General features: G+C 34.4%; 1 protein-coding gene across 5 annotated transcripts in view; it reads right to left on the minus strand.

Moving 5' to 3' along the window:
• ABLIM1 (actin binding LIM protein 1) overlaps window positions 1–16,439 on the minus strand; it is a 389,888-nt gene that overhangs the window by 31,005 nt on the left and 342,444 nt on the right. For all 5 annotated transcript variants that reach the window (XM_074295682.1, XM_074295684.1, XM_074295681.1 and 2 more), the window contains exons 9-12: window positions 12,885–12,962; window positions 11,112–11,267; window positions 6,923–6,958; window positions 6,157–6,286 (exon numbers count right to left, since the gene is read on the minus strand). In XM_074295682.1, coding sequence (XP_074151783.1) covers window positions 6,157–6,286; window positions 6,923–6,958; window positions 11,112–11,267; window positions 12,885–12,962 — 400 coding nt within the window. The remainder of the gene's footprint in view (window positions 1–6,156; window positions 6,287–6,922; window positions 6,959–11,111; window positions 11,268–12,884; window positions 12,963–16,439) is intronic.

Below are 16,439 nucleotides of genomic sequence, written 5' to 3' on the forward strand. Positions count from 1 at the left end.
TCAAGGAATTCTAAGACTGCCAGGTGTTTGACTAAATCTCTACAAAAGGAATAACTAACTCTTTTCAGTATCATTTTTGTGATAGAACAAAGAAAATTATTCCAAGACAGGCTGAAGAAACTTAATATATGGCTCTGTTGGACCTAACTTTATTTGATTCATTCCACAATCTTCTTACATGCTTCAAATTTATGGAAAATAGTGGTTGTTGCAATATTGTCATGGGAAGGAGGAGAAACCCATCAAACTGTGCACAACTACCAAAACCAAAGCAAAAACGGGTTCCCTTCCAAACCTTTGGGCCATGCATAATAATTGAATGGCACCGTACCAATGTAAAATGAAGCTGAAAAGAAGGTCAGGAGAGGAGAAATCAAATATACCCAGGAATGAAATGAAATTTTTGGGGAAAATTGGAAGGGGATAGGTGAGTAAGAACAAACAGTGAATCTTATATTGAACTATTCAGCTTTATTATTCATGCAATAGATTTTTGCTTAGTGTACTTTGGGGAACCCCTATGCCAGACATGCATCAGAGATGATGGAACTTGTGTGTCCAAAGGGATAATCTTATTTTGGTTTGATAGAAAAGCTAAATCTTCACTGCCTGTCCCTCAGCACTTCTAAAATACTCATCTCTTCCACTTCTTTAAACTAAGATAATTCCTCAAATTCAATGAGATAGTCTCCAGGATTTAAAACAAACATTTAAATAAAAGACTACAAAAACAAACAAAGAAAAAAACAAATCCTGAAGATCATGGTATTTTAAAAAAAATCTCTTGAATATGTTTTTAAAATGGACAACTATTCCCTTTATAGAATATCTTCCAAGTACTAAAAACTCTTGTGTGAATAAATTACTTTCCTAGAATCTCGAGGCCCATAGAATGTCGGAAGGCAAAGAAACATAACTCATAAAATCCTGAAATCCATTAGTATCCCAACATTGAATCCTTTCAAACAATACTGAACCTTTTCAAATATCCAGTGCTACCTGAATGGTAGAATTCAAAGCAAATTCTGGAGTCCTAAATGAAATCACCTTCTCCAAAGGGCATATTATTATTTAGCTTGCTTGCCAATAAGGACATTGCACTTTTAATATCAGTAGCTATCACGTGCATATTTTTGTCTTTGAATAACATATGCTAGCTATTGATATATTAACTGGCACAAATAAGGTACAAGTGAGAAAATACGAAGAAGGGGAATTTTTTAAACTTTTTAATTGTAATCACCCTTGCCCTAATGGCTTTGCTGAAGGTGTCCTTATTTGATTGTCTCTACCAATCATGAGTTTAAAGATTTGCAACCCAGATCCATACGAAAGTATGAAGGTATCTATCACTGCTGGAAAAAAACAGCAGATAGGAGCAAAAAACATATGACATTTTTAGCCTTTTTTCAGAAGAGATTATGATTTTATTATTGAAAGGCTAAAAATAAACAAAAATGTTATCAAATTTTTTTTGGGAAGGATGCCGATTGTATCTCAGTATCAAAAAATGCAATTTTTTTTTAATTGAAAAAGGAAGTTGAAATGAATATTTTAAGTTATTTAATAAGTATCTTAGATTTCATATGTTAGAAAAAAATGAACACACCAAATATTAGTGCTTCTGCTCTTTGTTTAATCTATACTCTCATATTGTGGAGCAACAATAGAATCTGAATAAATGAATGCTGTGTCTCAGATTAGAAATGGCATATTACACTATAACAGTTTGACTACATTTCTATAACTTTTTTTTTTTGAGGCTGGGGTTAAGTGACTTGCCCAGGGTCATACAGCTAGAAAGTGTTAAGTGTCTGAGACCACATTTGAACTCGGGTCCTCCTGAGCTGGTGCTCTATCCACTGTGCCACCCAGCTGCCCCTAATTTCTATAACTTTTAACATGAATTCAAGCATGACATATACTGCAAAAGTTTTCATCTTGAAAAAGTTTGAGATATGAGGTAAAATGGCCTATTCCAAAAAATGGGAAATTTTCATTTTAATGAATCAGTAATGTTTTCTTCTGCATAAAAATGAAGTTGAATTAGAATAAGTACTTCTATATCATGGTCTCTAAGGATAAATGGACTATCCATATCCACCTTATTCTGGGGTAGGGCTGACTTATCAAAGAATATGCCAGATAAGTAAAATTTCTAACAAGTATTAAGGAATTGGAAGGGCCTTGAGTATGGGCTTAGTGTGAGATGAGTATGTGAGTAGACTATGTGTCTGTATCCTAAAACCAACTCTTCCAAGAGGTTTATCATCAGAGGGCTGGTTATCAGGTGATATGTATATATATTTGACTATAGCAATTCATGAAGGTGTTCTACAAATTGTAGGGGAAAGAATTATAAGCATTAGTGTTGTGAATATCCACAGTGATGAAATTCTTGATTGACTGAATATTTACAGATCTGATGTTCCTTAATTATATGATTCTTTTTCCATAATAGATAACTGAGATCAGCTTAAAAATAGTTTTATTCTAAAAACACATAATAACAATAATACTGATTTTTTTAAAAATGGCTTGGCAAGAATGGATAGATTTTAGACTTAGGCAAATCAGAAGTATTTTCTCACAGTGCCCATTGAAGAGGATCTTTGTGCCATTAGAAAGTACGACAGCAATGCTGTTTTTTGGTGTATACAAAATGTTGAAATAACAAAGTTTGTTGGCTAATTTCATGCTGATGACGAGAAGTGCATTTATTTTTAAGACCTTTAATAACTAAGAATCAAGTTAATATAAAGAAAAATTGCTCAGGTAGATTGCAAGTGTGTGCTAATTAAAACCACTCTCCCCAACCCTCTACCTAGAATTCTGATTCTTAAGTCACTAACTTGAGTGCTTGGAACATGGTTGAAGTTTATTAGCATTTTTAAAGATCCATGGCAACAGCCTATATTTTCTGAATCTCTTCTCACTGAGGTTTCCATCAGCTGGCTTATTTCATATGAAGTAGATAGTAGAAACCAGTACTACTTCTACTTATTTCAAATGATGACCTCTTTTAAATCTCATCAGGATCCTTGGCTTTCCCACAATGGAGAAGAAAACATGAACACTGATCAAGGTCTGCTATAGGAGATGAAAGAACAATGATAAGGAAGGACTGGTTAAATATCATAGAAAGGACAGAAATGTGGAATAGGACCAAAAACAGACCTACAATGGGAACACAAAACAGGAAATATACCCTTTTACTCTCTGAATGAAAGACAGGCCAGGTAAAAGGAAGATAACTTAAAGATATGGCCTTAGAAAGAAAAGATTTGATAACATCTGAAATTTTTGATAGCAAATATTTAAGGTGTTGCCATAGATCTTTTTATGTTGGCCAAGACTTCTTAAAACTGTTAATTAACTCATAACTATTTAGGTAATTCCTACATAGTGGTAGCTTAAATATTTTTGGAAATACATATCATTTATTAAAATTTTATACCAATTTGGCCAGCATAGGAGCTATATATTACATATTAAGTGGCTTTTGAAATGTAAACACCAAAATAATCTTTGTACCCTAAGCATACATTAAAGCCATAGATTGCCTATATATTTCTAATATGTAATATATATACATATGTATATATATATATATATATTTTTCTTTATCTAGGGCCCTTAGAAATGACATATTCCTCCCAAAGGAAGATGTTATGTCAGTTCTAAACACATACACACACAAGTGTAGTGAGACATCAGAGACATGCGGAGAGGTTAAAAAAGCTCAAGGCTACCTTTTGGAGATAAACCTTATTAGCTTTCATAAGAGTGCTAATAAATCTCCACTATGCAGGGCACTCGCTAGAAAGACCTGACTCCTTACCTTTGATATGGGGAAAGAAGTGGTGTCGGAATGGGGAGTTGGGGCGGGTGTCATTGTGGGTGGAGCTGAGACTGCTAGTGCGCAGGTATGATAACCGCTGCACACCAGGAGACAGCAGCTCTTCAGCAGCAAAAGGAATCATGGGACAGGGACAAAATGAAAACAAAAGAAGAATAAAAATTAAGACAGAAGCAGGGAGAAAGGCACCAAAAGAAAAGAGCATTTTAATCAGAAGTCTGAAAAGTAGGAAGGAGAAAGGGTTAAAAAATGTACCAAATCAAAGGTTAGGCAAAATTTTAGAAAGTATTTTAAAAACCAAGGTTGGCGTTGATTCACCTATCAGGATAAATGTCATTGGAAAAACAAGAGCAACAACACCTCATGGGTTGGGACTCAACCAGCTGTTGACATGCAAACATTGCAAATACCCAAATGTATCAATTAGCAGCTGTTTTGATAAGCATCTGACAACAAAGGCAACTGAAAGGCATGTAAGAAGATGACAATTCGAGGAAATTTAAAGTAAGTATTCTTGATATCAGAAATTATTATTATTATTATTTTTGAAAAGCTGCAAACTTCTCTCCAATAGCTTAATGCCATTTTGCTATGGATTTAGAAAGGGAAAAAATCCTCTTTAGGTTTTCTGACAAGGCTGAGCACCATAGACAGGTGGATCAGCCTCCAAATATCTTTGAGAATTAGTAGACCCTAAAAATTAAAATCAAAAGAAAACAAAACAAGCACATACACACCTAAAGGATTTAGGACAGATCTACATAGCCAGAGGAAAGCAAAAGTGACTTAGGGAGGCATGAGCAGAAATCATAGGGACATCAATACCATCCATTGTTACTCCTGAATCAGACTCTAAATCCAGTCTCATTTAGAGATATACAGAATAAATCCAAAAAAGTTGCCCCTTCTGCCCTGCAGCAGAAGCACATAACAAGTGGAGAAATAAACCTTACAAAGGCTAGGTGAGTCTAAATAATTCATAACAGTTTTAAAGGAAATATGATTGCAATAGATGAATACTCTTAAATGATCAATAGAGATAATTTTTTAAAAGATCATATAAAGTTCCCTGTACAATCCTCTCTCCCCTCTCCTCCCCAATCTTTATTGGATCTTTTTTCTTATGAGATGAAGATAAACACCAGTACAAGAACCTTATTCTACCAATCACTCCATGCAATCTATGCCTGCTTTGATGCCAGAGACCAGGTATCTTAGTGGTCTATAATTCCCTCAGAGGCTACAGGAAAGGAAGGGGGAGTAACAAAGAAGATTATTTATAACCTGGAAGTACCAGCTTTTAAGTGGAATATTTCCAGTTGGTAAGTAAAAATATTCAGGCATCCTGAGTATTTAATGAAGGCCTCCAAAAACAAACAAAAACCCCAGTGTATTTTAATTCATTTATTTAACAAGTATTCATTACCTGCCTGCTTATTTGCCTACATTGTGCAAGAAGGAGAGTTTGGAATGAGACCTACTTTGGCCAAATGAGGATTGTGTGAGCATAAAATCTGTTGTCAATAAATAGAAATTTGCAGCCTTTTTACATTCATTAACTTCTTTCAATTATCATTCTAGTACTTTTTAAAAAACAGTGACATGCTGACTTTTTTTCATCATTAAATCAAGGTAAACAGACTTAAAATAGTCTTTATTGATGCACAGAACAATAACATCATTTTACCACCATTCCCACATCTTCCTTTCTAATTCTATTTCACAGGGAATTTTTAAAAATTCAGATTTCTGATCACTCTTCATTCTTCAATTCCACACAGAAATATTCCCCTTCCCGCTACCTTGCCCTGATAGCAATGAGGATCCTGTACTTGAAATGAATGGAATGAGAGCAAGAAAGTTCCAGTGAGGGCCATAATATAGGTGTAATTCTGATGTGGTCTTCAAGTGCTATATACAGAAACCATTTTTTAACTGTTCTTGATAGGACTGAATATTTCCAAAGCTTTCCATAGCAATGTGAATAACTAAGAGCTTATGCATTTGGCTCTTTCAACAGGTCATTAATGAGGTCTGCATTATTCTGTCATGGAATAGCAATATCTTGATGAAGACATTTGATCATCAATATAGATTATTCATAAGAAACCATTAATGCAACTTTAAAAACTCAGTATTTAATGAATAGTATGAAAGATGGCTATAAGTTAGTTGTCAGGAGGAAAAAGAAAGTTAAAAACTTGGCCACTATCCTTTCAAAGCCAATGATGGCTACCACTGAGTTATCAGGTAGTAATGATATTTGTAAGGAGATCATAGATAGCCATTGTCCTTACCAGGTCTGTGAAAATGCTGTGGAGAACGTGACATTGTTGGAGTGTAACTATGACGGCTGTAGACAGGAGAATTAATGGAGCCCTGACTAGTTGATCGATGGATCATTCGATCGCGAACATCCTGGTATCCCTAGAAATAAAATGTCCAAAAAGTCCCCTAAAATCAGTATGATACATAAATATCTTCAATAGCCCCATTAGATAATAAGCTTCTTGAGGACAGGAACTTGTTTTTTTCTTATTTCTTTTTGAATTACTAGTGCATAGCAAAGTACTTAATAAATGTTTATTAACTGTGTCACTATGATTATGTTCTGACAAAAACTATTAAAAATAATGATTCCCACTTTCATCATTATAACCCTGAGAGGAAGGTATTTAGTATGTTATAATTCCCATTTTATAATTGAAGATAAGATTAAATGACCTGATTCTTCAGGGTTAGCCATATAGATGCTACCTCAGAGTACAGAATTGGGCATACCATACATTATGTATGTGGAGCTGTCTCTGATTCAGTGTGTGGCACTCTATTACCAGCAACACTTTTTTGGATTTGTTCCCATATCCTGTAGACTTTGCCGAGTAGAAACACATGGGGCTAACACATTCTCCCAAGGTTTTTTTCATAGCTACTAAAAATAATTTTCAGAATTTTTTGAATTCATCTTATTTTAAAAAGTCCTGAAGAGTACCAGCAACCCTGAAAAATCTCAAGTATTTTTTACTGCCAGAGTGAACCCCAGTTTCCTCACACAATACTTACTTCTGCAGATGGTGTGGGAGACAGAGTCCTTGGAGACTGTGAGAGAATAAGAAAGAAGGATGCAAAGTCAAAACATTTTCTTAACATAATTTTTTTCCTTCCAAAAATTTGTCATTAATTATTTCTATCTTCTTAGATCTGTGACTCAGTGATAAATCTAGAAAATAATGGAACAATATGTGTTCTAAGCCCATATCCTATTTCTCTGAGTCCAATTTTTATAGAGGTGAAATGATCTGTTTGTACTTAGTTAGCTATTAAGTACTGGAGATGGGATTAGAATCCAGATCTCACCTGACTACATTCAGCATTCTTTCTACTATGTTTAGAAAAGATTCAAGAAGTACATTTTATTTTATTTTTGAAGAAGTACTTTTCTAGGGGAATTTTAGATAGAGTTTGATGTTCATAAGACTTTGCATATGCCATCTTTCCTTTATAACAAAATCCTACTTATCTCTAAAAGAACTGGTTCAAGTCCTTTTAACTCTAGAAAACCTTCCCAGACCATTCTTGCCTACAATGATCTATCCATTCTCTGAAAGTATGGTAGTTATTGTTTATACTCTTATTCAATAATAATAATAATAAAGTAATATTTAAAATTTAACAATTAAATTATAATTATCAATATGGGAATTCAAGCAAGTCCTTTAAAGTTTTCAAAATGCTTTCTAAATATTATTTTATTTTTATAATAATCCTGGGTCATGGGTACATATTATTATCCTCATTTTATAGATGAGGAAAGCAACACAGATAGAGTTAAATGATTTTCCCAGGATCTAGAAGATATTAGAAACTGGATTTGAACTCAGATCTTCCTGACTCCAGATCCAGAACTCTATTCACTGTTTCTCCTTCAGTTTTCTGTTTACTACAATTTAACCTTCATATGCTTATACTGTGACTCACTGGCTAGACTACAAGCTTCTTAAGGGCAAGGTCCATGTCTTTCTTTGTATCCCTTAAACTCATAACATGAGGCCTTGCATACACTAGGTATTTAATATGTTTTTATTGATTTGATTTGTCTAGATGCTAATAATAATTGCAATTATTATTATAGCTAGAATTTATATGTTACTTTGATCCTTACAATAACACTGTGAGGTTGATGCTATCATTATTTCCCATTTTGCAAATGAGAAAATTAAAGGTGAGATTGAATGAGTTGTCCATGTACATAATGAGCAAATATCAAAGAGAGGATTTGAATTCAAGTATCTGTGACTCCAAATTTAAAACATAATTGAGGAGGTAATGAAAAGCCAGTGAAAGCGGTATTTGGGGGGGGCAGGGATTGTTGAGAGGACCTACATTTTAGGAAGATTACTTTGGCAACTTTTGCAGGATGGATTGGTGAGAAAAGAAAGAGGAAGCAAGAAAACCTATTGGGAGCCTAATAAAAGAATCCAGGTAAGTAATATCAAGGACCTAATCTAGGATGATAGCAAACTTCCGTTTGACACTAAAGTTTACACTGGCATACAATAAACACTTAATAAAATGTGTGTTGATTGCCTGCCCAGCTTGTTTTTAGTATTTAAAAGGATTCTGTTCAAATTATCATCACCCATTAGTACACCTATGGCTAGAGATCCCAATATATTTGTTACTAGCATTCATTTCCATGGCTTTTATATGAAGGCAATTTTATGGTGACGACCTTCTTTATTTGTACAAAGTCTATACTAAATGCCTGCTTCTTGAGCTAAATTTGGTCACTGCTCTCCTATAACAATAGCAGCATGGAGGAGACTGGGAAGTGCTGAAGACCAAGAGATCTTCTCCTAGGAGTTACATGTTGACCTTTCCTCTCTACATCTCTTATGTTCATGAAAAATCCAGCATCAGTTAGGGAACTGAATCTTGCTGAGTGGACAATTACACTAATTGCTGACATGGCAAGGAAAGTGAATATATGAGAAAGCACGTAGAATTTAGAGATTTGCTGTGAGTAACTCTGAAAAAGCCGTTAAGTCAGCATCTCTCATTTTGCAGAAATGTGTTGTTTGACCACTAGGTGGTACTACATGAAAACAGATATCATTTCTCAAGCAATGGAACTTTCCAATTCTGAAATACTTTGGGCGATAAAACATAGAAAAGGAGATTTTTTTTTTTTTTTTTCTTTTTTGCCTGTGAAAAAAATTAAGAAAAGAAAAAAAAACACAAATATCATTTTTCAAGCAATGGAACTTTCCAATTCTGAGATACTTTGGGCAATAAAACATGAAAAAGAAGATTTTTTTTTTTTGTGACAAAAAAATAAGGAAAAAAAAATCATGAGAATGAATCCAATTAAAGCTAGAATTAAATCATGCAAAAAAAGTAAAAGTAACTGTGCTTTTTTTCCTCACGAATACATTTTTTATTGTTTAATGGATTGTTTTGTGCTTTTGACTCTAATTAAAGCTTTTATTTTGTGCCTATCCATCCTTGGTTTGAAGTGAGAACTACAGTAGTGAAAGCCCTAACCTTGGGCTATGGGACAGGCTGAAGGATCCTAAGACCCTGGATTCAATACAGGATCTTCTTCTGGGTTGACAGTTTCAGAAAAAAATTTGCCTTATCCTAGTAAGCACTCTGAATCACCTCAGTGATAAGAAGAACTCAGGTAGCTTTCCTGTAGGAAAATTTAAGCATCAATAATAGTCTCCTCATCATCTCAAGAACACACTGCTCTCCCTAACCTTGTCTGGAAGGCCTTTTCTTTTCTTCTTCTTCCCCCCAAAAAAAATTAGTCTTCAGACCCAGTTCAAGATCTTCTCTGGGAAGCTTCCTTGATGATTTTAACTTTAACAGACTTTAGCTTTTCTCCTTGAGGCTGTAGCCTGTGGCACACAAATTCCTTCAGTTCTGTTTGTATTATTTGTTCTAATATATGTTTGCCTTATTGTAAATTTAGAATGTAACCAGCTTGAGGATAGGGATCAATTTTTTTCCATTTTAAATTTTATTTTTTATAATGATCTTAAAAAGCAAAACAAAATAAAAGCCCCAATCAAATCGTTCAATATGTATAGCAGAACATACAAAAAAGGATTTTCTATAAAGCTGTGAACTTACTCTACATTGTTTGATTTTATATGTATACATACATATAAATTCAAAATAGTTCTGCTTGGCTCTGCTTCCTTTTGAACTTGTTTTTGTTTTCTTTTGTACTTTTTGAAAAGTTTTTAAAAATTTTTAGTTTTATTATTTTTATTCTGAATTTAAACAATGAGAAAAAAATCTAGGGGCCATGCCTTAAAGAATCTTTGTTTCCTTAATAAAGCTGAGTTAGTTAAGAGCTATGTATTAAGTGCCTATTACATGCCAAGCATGGTGCTAAGTGCTAGGGATACAAAGAAGGAAAAAAAAAAAACCTACACTAAAACAGACCTTGTTCTCAGGAAGTTCACACTCTACTGGCAAAGGTAACATGCAAACAGTTAAGTATAAATACACATATGGGTATACGTGTGTGTGGTGTAGTGCAGCATAAATGGAGGTAATTTCAGGGGGAAGCATTAATGCTAAGAAGGACTGAAAAAAGATTTTGGCAGAAGCTGGGATTTTAGCTGAGACTTGAGGGAAGCCAGGAGTTGGAATGAGGCAGAGAGAATTTCAGGCATGGAAATTATCCAGCGAAAATGCACGGATTTAGGAGATGCAATTTTTGTTGGAGGAAGAGCAAGAAGACCAGGATCACTATCCCAGAGTGTTTTGGGGGAGGAGGCAAAATAAGATGTAAGAAACCTGGACAGGTAGGAAGAGACTAGGTAATAAAGAACTTTGAATGCCCTTCCCCCCCCCCCAGATTTTTTCCCCTGAGGCAATTGGGGTTAAGTACCTTGCCAGGGTCACACAGCTAGAAAGTGTTAAGTGTCTGAGGTCACATTTGAACTCAAGTCCTCCTGACTTCAGAACTGGTGCTCTATCCAATGCACCACCTAGCTTCCCCTCTCCCCGACAGAAATTTTTTTTTTTTTTAATTAAATCCTAGAGGTGATAGGAAGCCACTGGAGATTATTGAAGAATGGGGACGAATGGTCAGACTTGTGCTATGGAAAGATCAATGTGAAAGTTGGGTGAAGGATGGTCTTGAATAGGGAAAGTCTCAAAGCAGGTAGAAGCACAGGCAGCCTGCTGCAACAATACAGGTATGATTAAATTACCAGGTCCCTTGGGAATTCATTACCTCTCCAAGGCTCTGTCTCTCCTGTTTGTCCTCATAGCCTGAAGAGTAGAATGGCTCATAGGTAATAAGATCTGGACGTTCAATGTCATAAATTGCTTTGACCTTGGGAATGGCTGCTAAATCCTTGTAGTCTAGGATCTCATTGTCAACTTTTGCCTGGAAAAACAGAGGAGAAAGAAAAATTAGGATGAATGCTCATATTATTGCCAGCACCAACTAGGTTTGTTCTTGAAAGAAGATATAGTAACTAGAGCAATCATATTGTAGGGAAGACTGCATCTTTACTGGGAAAATCAGTCAATTAAAAAATTGGGAACTTATGAAAAATACTCTATAGAACTCACTAAGAAGTAGGCCAAAAAACCCCCCAAAAAACAAAAAAACTCCACCCTTAAAGATATCTTTTTAAATTTATTATGTAGAGAAAATTAACTGGAAACAGATGGGTAAACAGCCTTCCCAGATGGTGAGGAACAAGGGCTGCATCTTTAAGCAACTCAATATTTAATTATCTTTCTCAAACTCATGATCTTTAATAGCAGCATTTAAGATCAATCCTCATGTAAATTATATGCAAGAAATACGGTGTGACATACCATGATCTCTACAATGTCACTGGCCTATCTCTCTATTACCCAGAGGATGTGTGGTTAGAAAATGAAAATTATTTTAATATTAACTCAATAATTATAAAGATAGACTGACTATAAAAATCAAACAATTGTATTTCATGACATACATGGAAATGTTTTTTGGATGATCTGTTTTCAACTAACTACTTTTAAACAATTCTCTACTAATAAGTAAAACTAAACACTAATCCATGTCTGTGTAGCTCTAGAGGCAAAAGAGCTATTTTTTCATAGTATTTTGTGTGTTACAATTACATGTAAAGATAATTTTTAACATTGATTTTTATAAGATTTTGAATTCCACATTTTCCCCCCTCCTTCATTTCTTCTCAAGAAAGGAAACAATCTAATATAAGTTATATGTGCACAGTCAAATTAAAAATATTTCCACATTAGTCATGTTGTCAAAGAAGAATCAGAACAAAGGGGAAAAAAGGGAAAATAGTATGCTTCAATCTGCATTTACATTCCATAGTTTTTTCTCTGGATGTGGATAGCGTTTTCATTTTGGGTCTTTTGGAGTTGTCCTTCATCATTGCATTGCTGAGAAGAGCTAAATCTGTCATAGTTGATCACTACATAATGTAATTACTGCGTACAATGTTCTCTTGGTTCTGTTCATTTTACTCAGCATCAGTTCATTTGAATCTTTTCAAGTTTTTCTAAGACCTGCCCACTCATCATTTCTTACAGCATAATATTATCCTGTTGTAGTCACATATCACAACTTGTATAGCCACTTTCCAGCTGATGAGCATCACTTCAATTTCCAATTCAGCAAAAGAGTTGCTGCAAAGTGTCTCAAACCATATGAGCACTGTCTTTTCCATTAAATAACTCAAACAGGCAAGTATAATATCTGGTTTTTCGTGTGAGTGTATCTATCTATTTATCTATCATATCTGTATTAGATGTATGTATGTATGTGTATATTTGCTATTTTCCAAATATAGGTAGAAGTTGTTATGTTGAGTAAGATACAACTTCATTTAAAACTGTTACTGAATTCATAGTAGCTTTTTGTCATAATTGTCTCAAGAAAATTGATAGATTTTCTATTATGTCAGTGGGATCCATGAAATTTTTTTGTCATTAATAAGAGGTCCCTATATTTACTAGCTTTATTGAAGTGGATACTTACATAGATAGTATGACCTGGAGAGCCAGGGATGCTTGATCCTGGTCTGGAATAAATACTTTCAGAAGATGTTCTGGTTGGCTATAAAACAAGGATCAGCATGTGAGAGATAAAGCTGATGTTTAAGGATCAAGGCTGCAATGAATGAGATTCTGGAAATTAAACTCCTTTTTAAAAAAGTCTTTTTCATTTTTATGCATTTTATACATTTTTATGCACTTTATAAGAAAAAAGTGAAAAAAGATATAAGAAAACTATAAAAATGTACTTAAATGCTTACAAAGTCTTTGAAGATCTCAGAAACATCATTTACTCCCTCCTTGGGCCAAATATTGAATGTTGAGCTCATGAAAATGAAATTCACATTCATTGCTTGGAGTTGAACTAGGCTTACATAGACATTGATATACAATCACACAGGTTATATAGATTTCTGATGCTGACTTTCAGCAGAGTTAAAATGGGCAATAGAATCCTAAAAACCATGAGGACAGCAGCAATATATAGAAGATATAGAAGGTAAGTATGAGGAACGTGATCAGCTGCCCTGAAATGAAAACTCTCAAACAAAACAAAAAACCTAGTGTATCCATCTTTCTACTGATATTTGCCAGAAAATTCTAACTAGGAAATTTAACTTATTCATCTTTAGTAAATGTTCCTATTTGCATTTTATACTTTGCAAGACTGAGCAACCAAGTCTGAAGAACACACAAGAGCTTTACTTGGATTATCAGTTTGATATTTCAAGTATCAGTCACAAAAATACTGGATTGAATCATTCATAGATTAAATCATTCCTATGGCCAAAGTAAAATTTTGTGAGAGCTATAACCAAGGTAGGATAACCAAAGGGGATTTGTTTCAGGGCTCTGATTTTGTGTATGTGCTGTGTGTATATATATTTATAGTGTGTGTGTGTGTGTGTGTGTGTGTGTGTGTGTGTGTGTGTGTGTAAGAGAGAGAGAGAGAGAGAGAGAGAGAGAGAGAGAGAGAGAGAGAGAACGAGAAAATGAGAGAGAGAGAGAGAGAGAGAGAGAGAGAGAGAGAGAGAGAGAGAGAGAGAGAGAGAAGAGAGAGAGAGAGAGAGAGAGAGAGAGAGAGAGAGAGAGAGAGAGAGAGAGAGAGAGAGAGAGAGAGAGAAAATGAGAGAGAGGAGACGAACCCCTTTGGCAGACTCGTGAAGCCAATGAACTCCACAAAATGTTTTTAAGTGCTTATTAAAAAATCAAACCAATTATACTGAAATACAATTAAATAGATACACATATGCATATATAGATATGCATGTATAAAACCAAATTCAAGTTCATAGATTAGAAGGCATATAGAATGCTTGCAGATCTTCAAAAGCACAGAAACAATTGAATTTAATACCGAGGTAGCAGGAATCATTAGCTAAAATATGAAATTATCAAATGCTATTTCCTTCTCTGGAGGCTGCACCCCAAGTGAGCTCCTTCTTCTCTGGCTCCTAACACCCCTGTTGTAGAAGTTTCGTGCCATTCCAGAGAAGATAATTCCAGGAGTATATTCTGTTTTACTTGCCCTGGGCATAAATCTTACTAGTTATGGCATTGGTTACAAGAAATGGTATTTTGCCAAGCACAGATCTCATTAAAGATAGATCCGTTTGTAAATAAAAACGCAGGAAAACAGCATTCCAAAGCTGCTCCAGTGTTCAGTGATGGTTTAAGGGTACACAACTCAGGAGAATTATAGTATAAAGTTGTTCTCTAAAGTTATTGTCTCTAAATCTAATAGCTTACATGCATTTTTGGAAACATGCAGTTTTTAAGTAGCAAAGTTCATACAGTCATTCAAATCTATAATAGACACAGATACTTCAATATTTTCAATTTTGAATATATTGAGATACTGTCATTCTCTTTAATGCTTGCTACAGTAGATTCTCAGTCCCAAGTCCAAGTTGAGATGGTTTCTATTCAATGCATTAACAATATTCCAGAACCAATATCAATATACAACAGCACTGCTGAAATAAAAACAGAACTCTTGACAGGAGACGTCCTGAGACATGGGGCCATCTCCAAATCCAAGACTAAAAATCATAAGGCTAACTATTTATTACAGGTAATTCTTATGGTTTTAAATGGTCATAAATGACTTCTAGGTTATTCTTTAATATTATTAATATCTGGCTCAATTTTCTCCAATCTATCTCTTGCCATTACCCTTAGGAAATTTAATATATTTATGTTGATGATCTTCTAAGAAGTATTTACTTTCTCAGCCTCTTAACTCCAATGATCTTTTTCAACTCACCTCAGCCACTGATCTGATCACAACTCAGATTTTCACCATTTCTTGGAACTATGTCATTTCAAAGATATGAATCTTTACAATTCTCTTCTCAATCATTCATAGTTTCAACTATTTCTTCTAAGTAGATGATTACCAAATTTTTTTCTTTAGTCCTGACTTTTCTTTTTCCCAAGCTCCAAACTTGTATTTTAATTGAACTATTAAGCTTCTTCAGTCAAATGTTCCATTTGTACCTCAAATTTAACTTGCACCAAACAGAATTTATTATTGCTTCCTCTAAACTTATACTTCATTCTTATATCTTCTTCTTATTAGTTAGTTTCCTCACTTATTGATTCCCATGTTTGGACTTTTTTCTAACTTAAGGTTTCTGATATTTCAAACTGGATAATGAATCATTGATATATAGCAAGAAACAATCTTAGACATCAGTTAATCCAATCCCCTCAAAATGAAGAAACTGAAGTGATTTGCTCAAATTCACACAGTTAATGCTAGTTTTGGGAATGAAACCCAGGTTCTGATTTTAAACCCAGTACTCTATCACATGAATCTCTGCCAATTCTGTAACTTCAATTTTAGGTTCCTCTTCAACTATACTACCATGAACCTACTGTACACTTTCATTACTGACTACTTGGACTATTGTAATAGTCTTTTAGAAGGACTTTTACTTCCATTCTATGTTCCCTCTCCTATATATATATCATTTGGGTAGCGAGGTGGCACAGTGGATAGAGTTCTGGTTCTGAAGTCAGGAAGTTTCAGCTTTGTGAGTCAAATTCAGACTCTGACACTTACTAGCTGTGTGACCTATCTCTGTTTGCCTCAATTCCTCATCCATAAAATGAACTGAGGAAGGAAGTGCAAACCACTCTATTATCTTTGCCAATAAACCCCCAATTGAGTGCACAAAGAGTCATACATGACTAAAACAACTGAACAATAACAATAAAGTGTGTCTTATATTTTTGGCAGAACAATTTCTGTTCAAAAGAGTTTGATGGCTTCCTATTGTCTAAAGAATGAAATTAAGACATTCAAGGTACCCAATATTAGAACAACTTACCTTTTGAGTCTTATTTCATATCAATCCCCTCTTCTAACTTTCTGTGGGCTATAACCAAAATGGACTGCTTTCTGCTTTACATATATATGCCCTATGTTAACCTGTCTTTTAACATTTTGCTGAACTTGTATCTTCCCTTTAAGTTCAATCTCAAATATCACCCCTTCCATGAAGCCTTCATTGCTTTCCTCAGGACAGCAACT

This window comes from Sminthopsis crassicaudata, chromosome 2, assembly GCF_048593235.1.
Source record: "Sminthopsis crassicaudata isolate SCR6 chromosome 2, ASM4859323v1, whole genome shotgun sequence".
Lineage (NCBI taxonomy): Eukaryota > Metazoa > Chordata > Mammalia > Dasyuromorphia > Dasyuridae > Sminthopsis > Sminthopsis crassicaudata.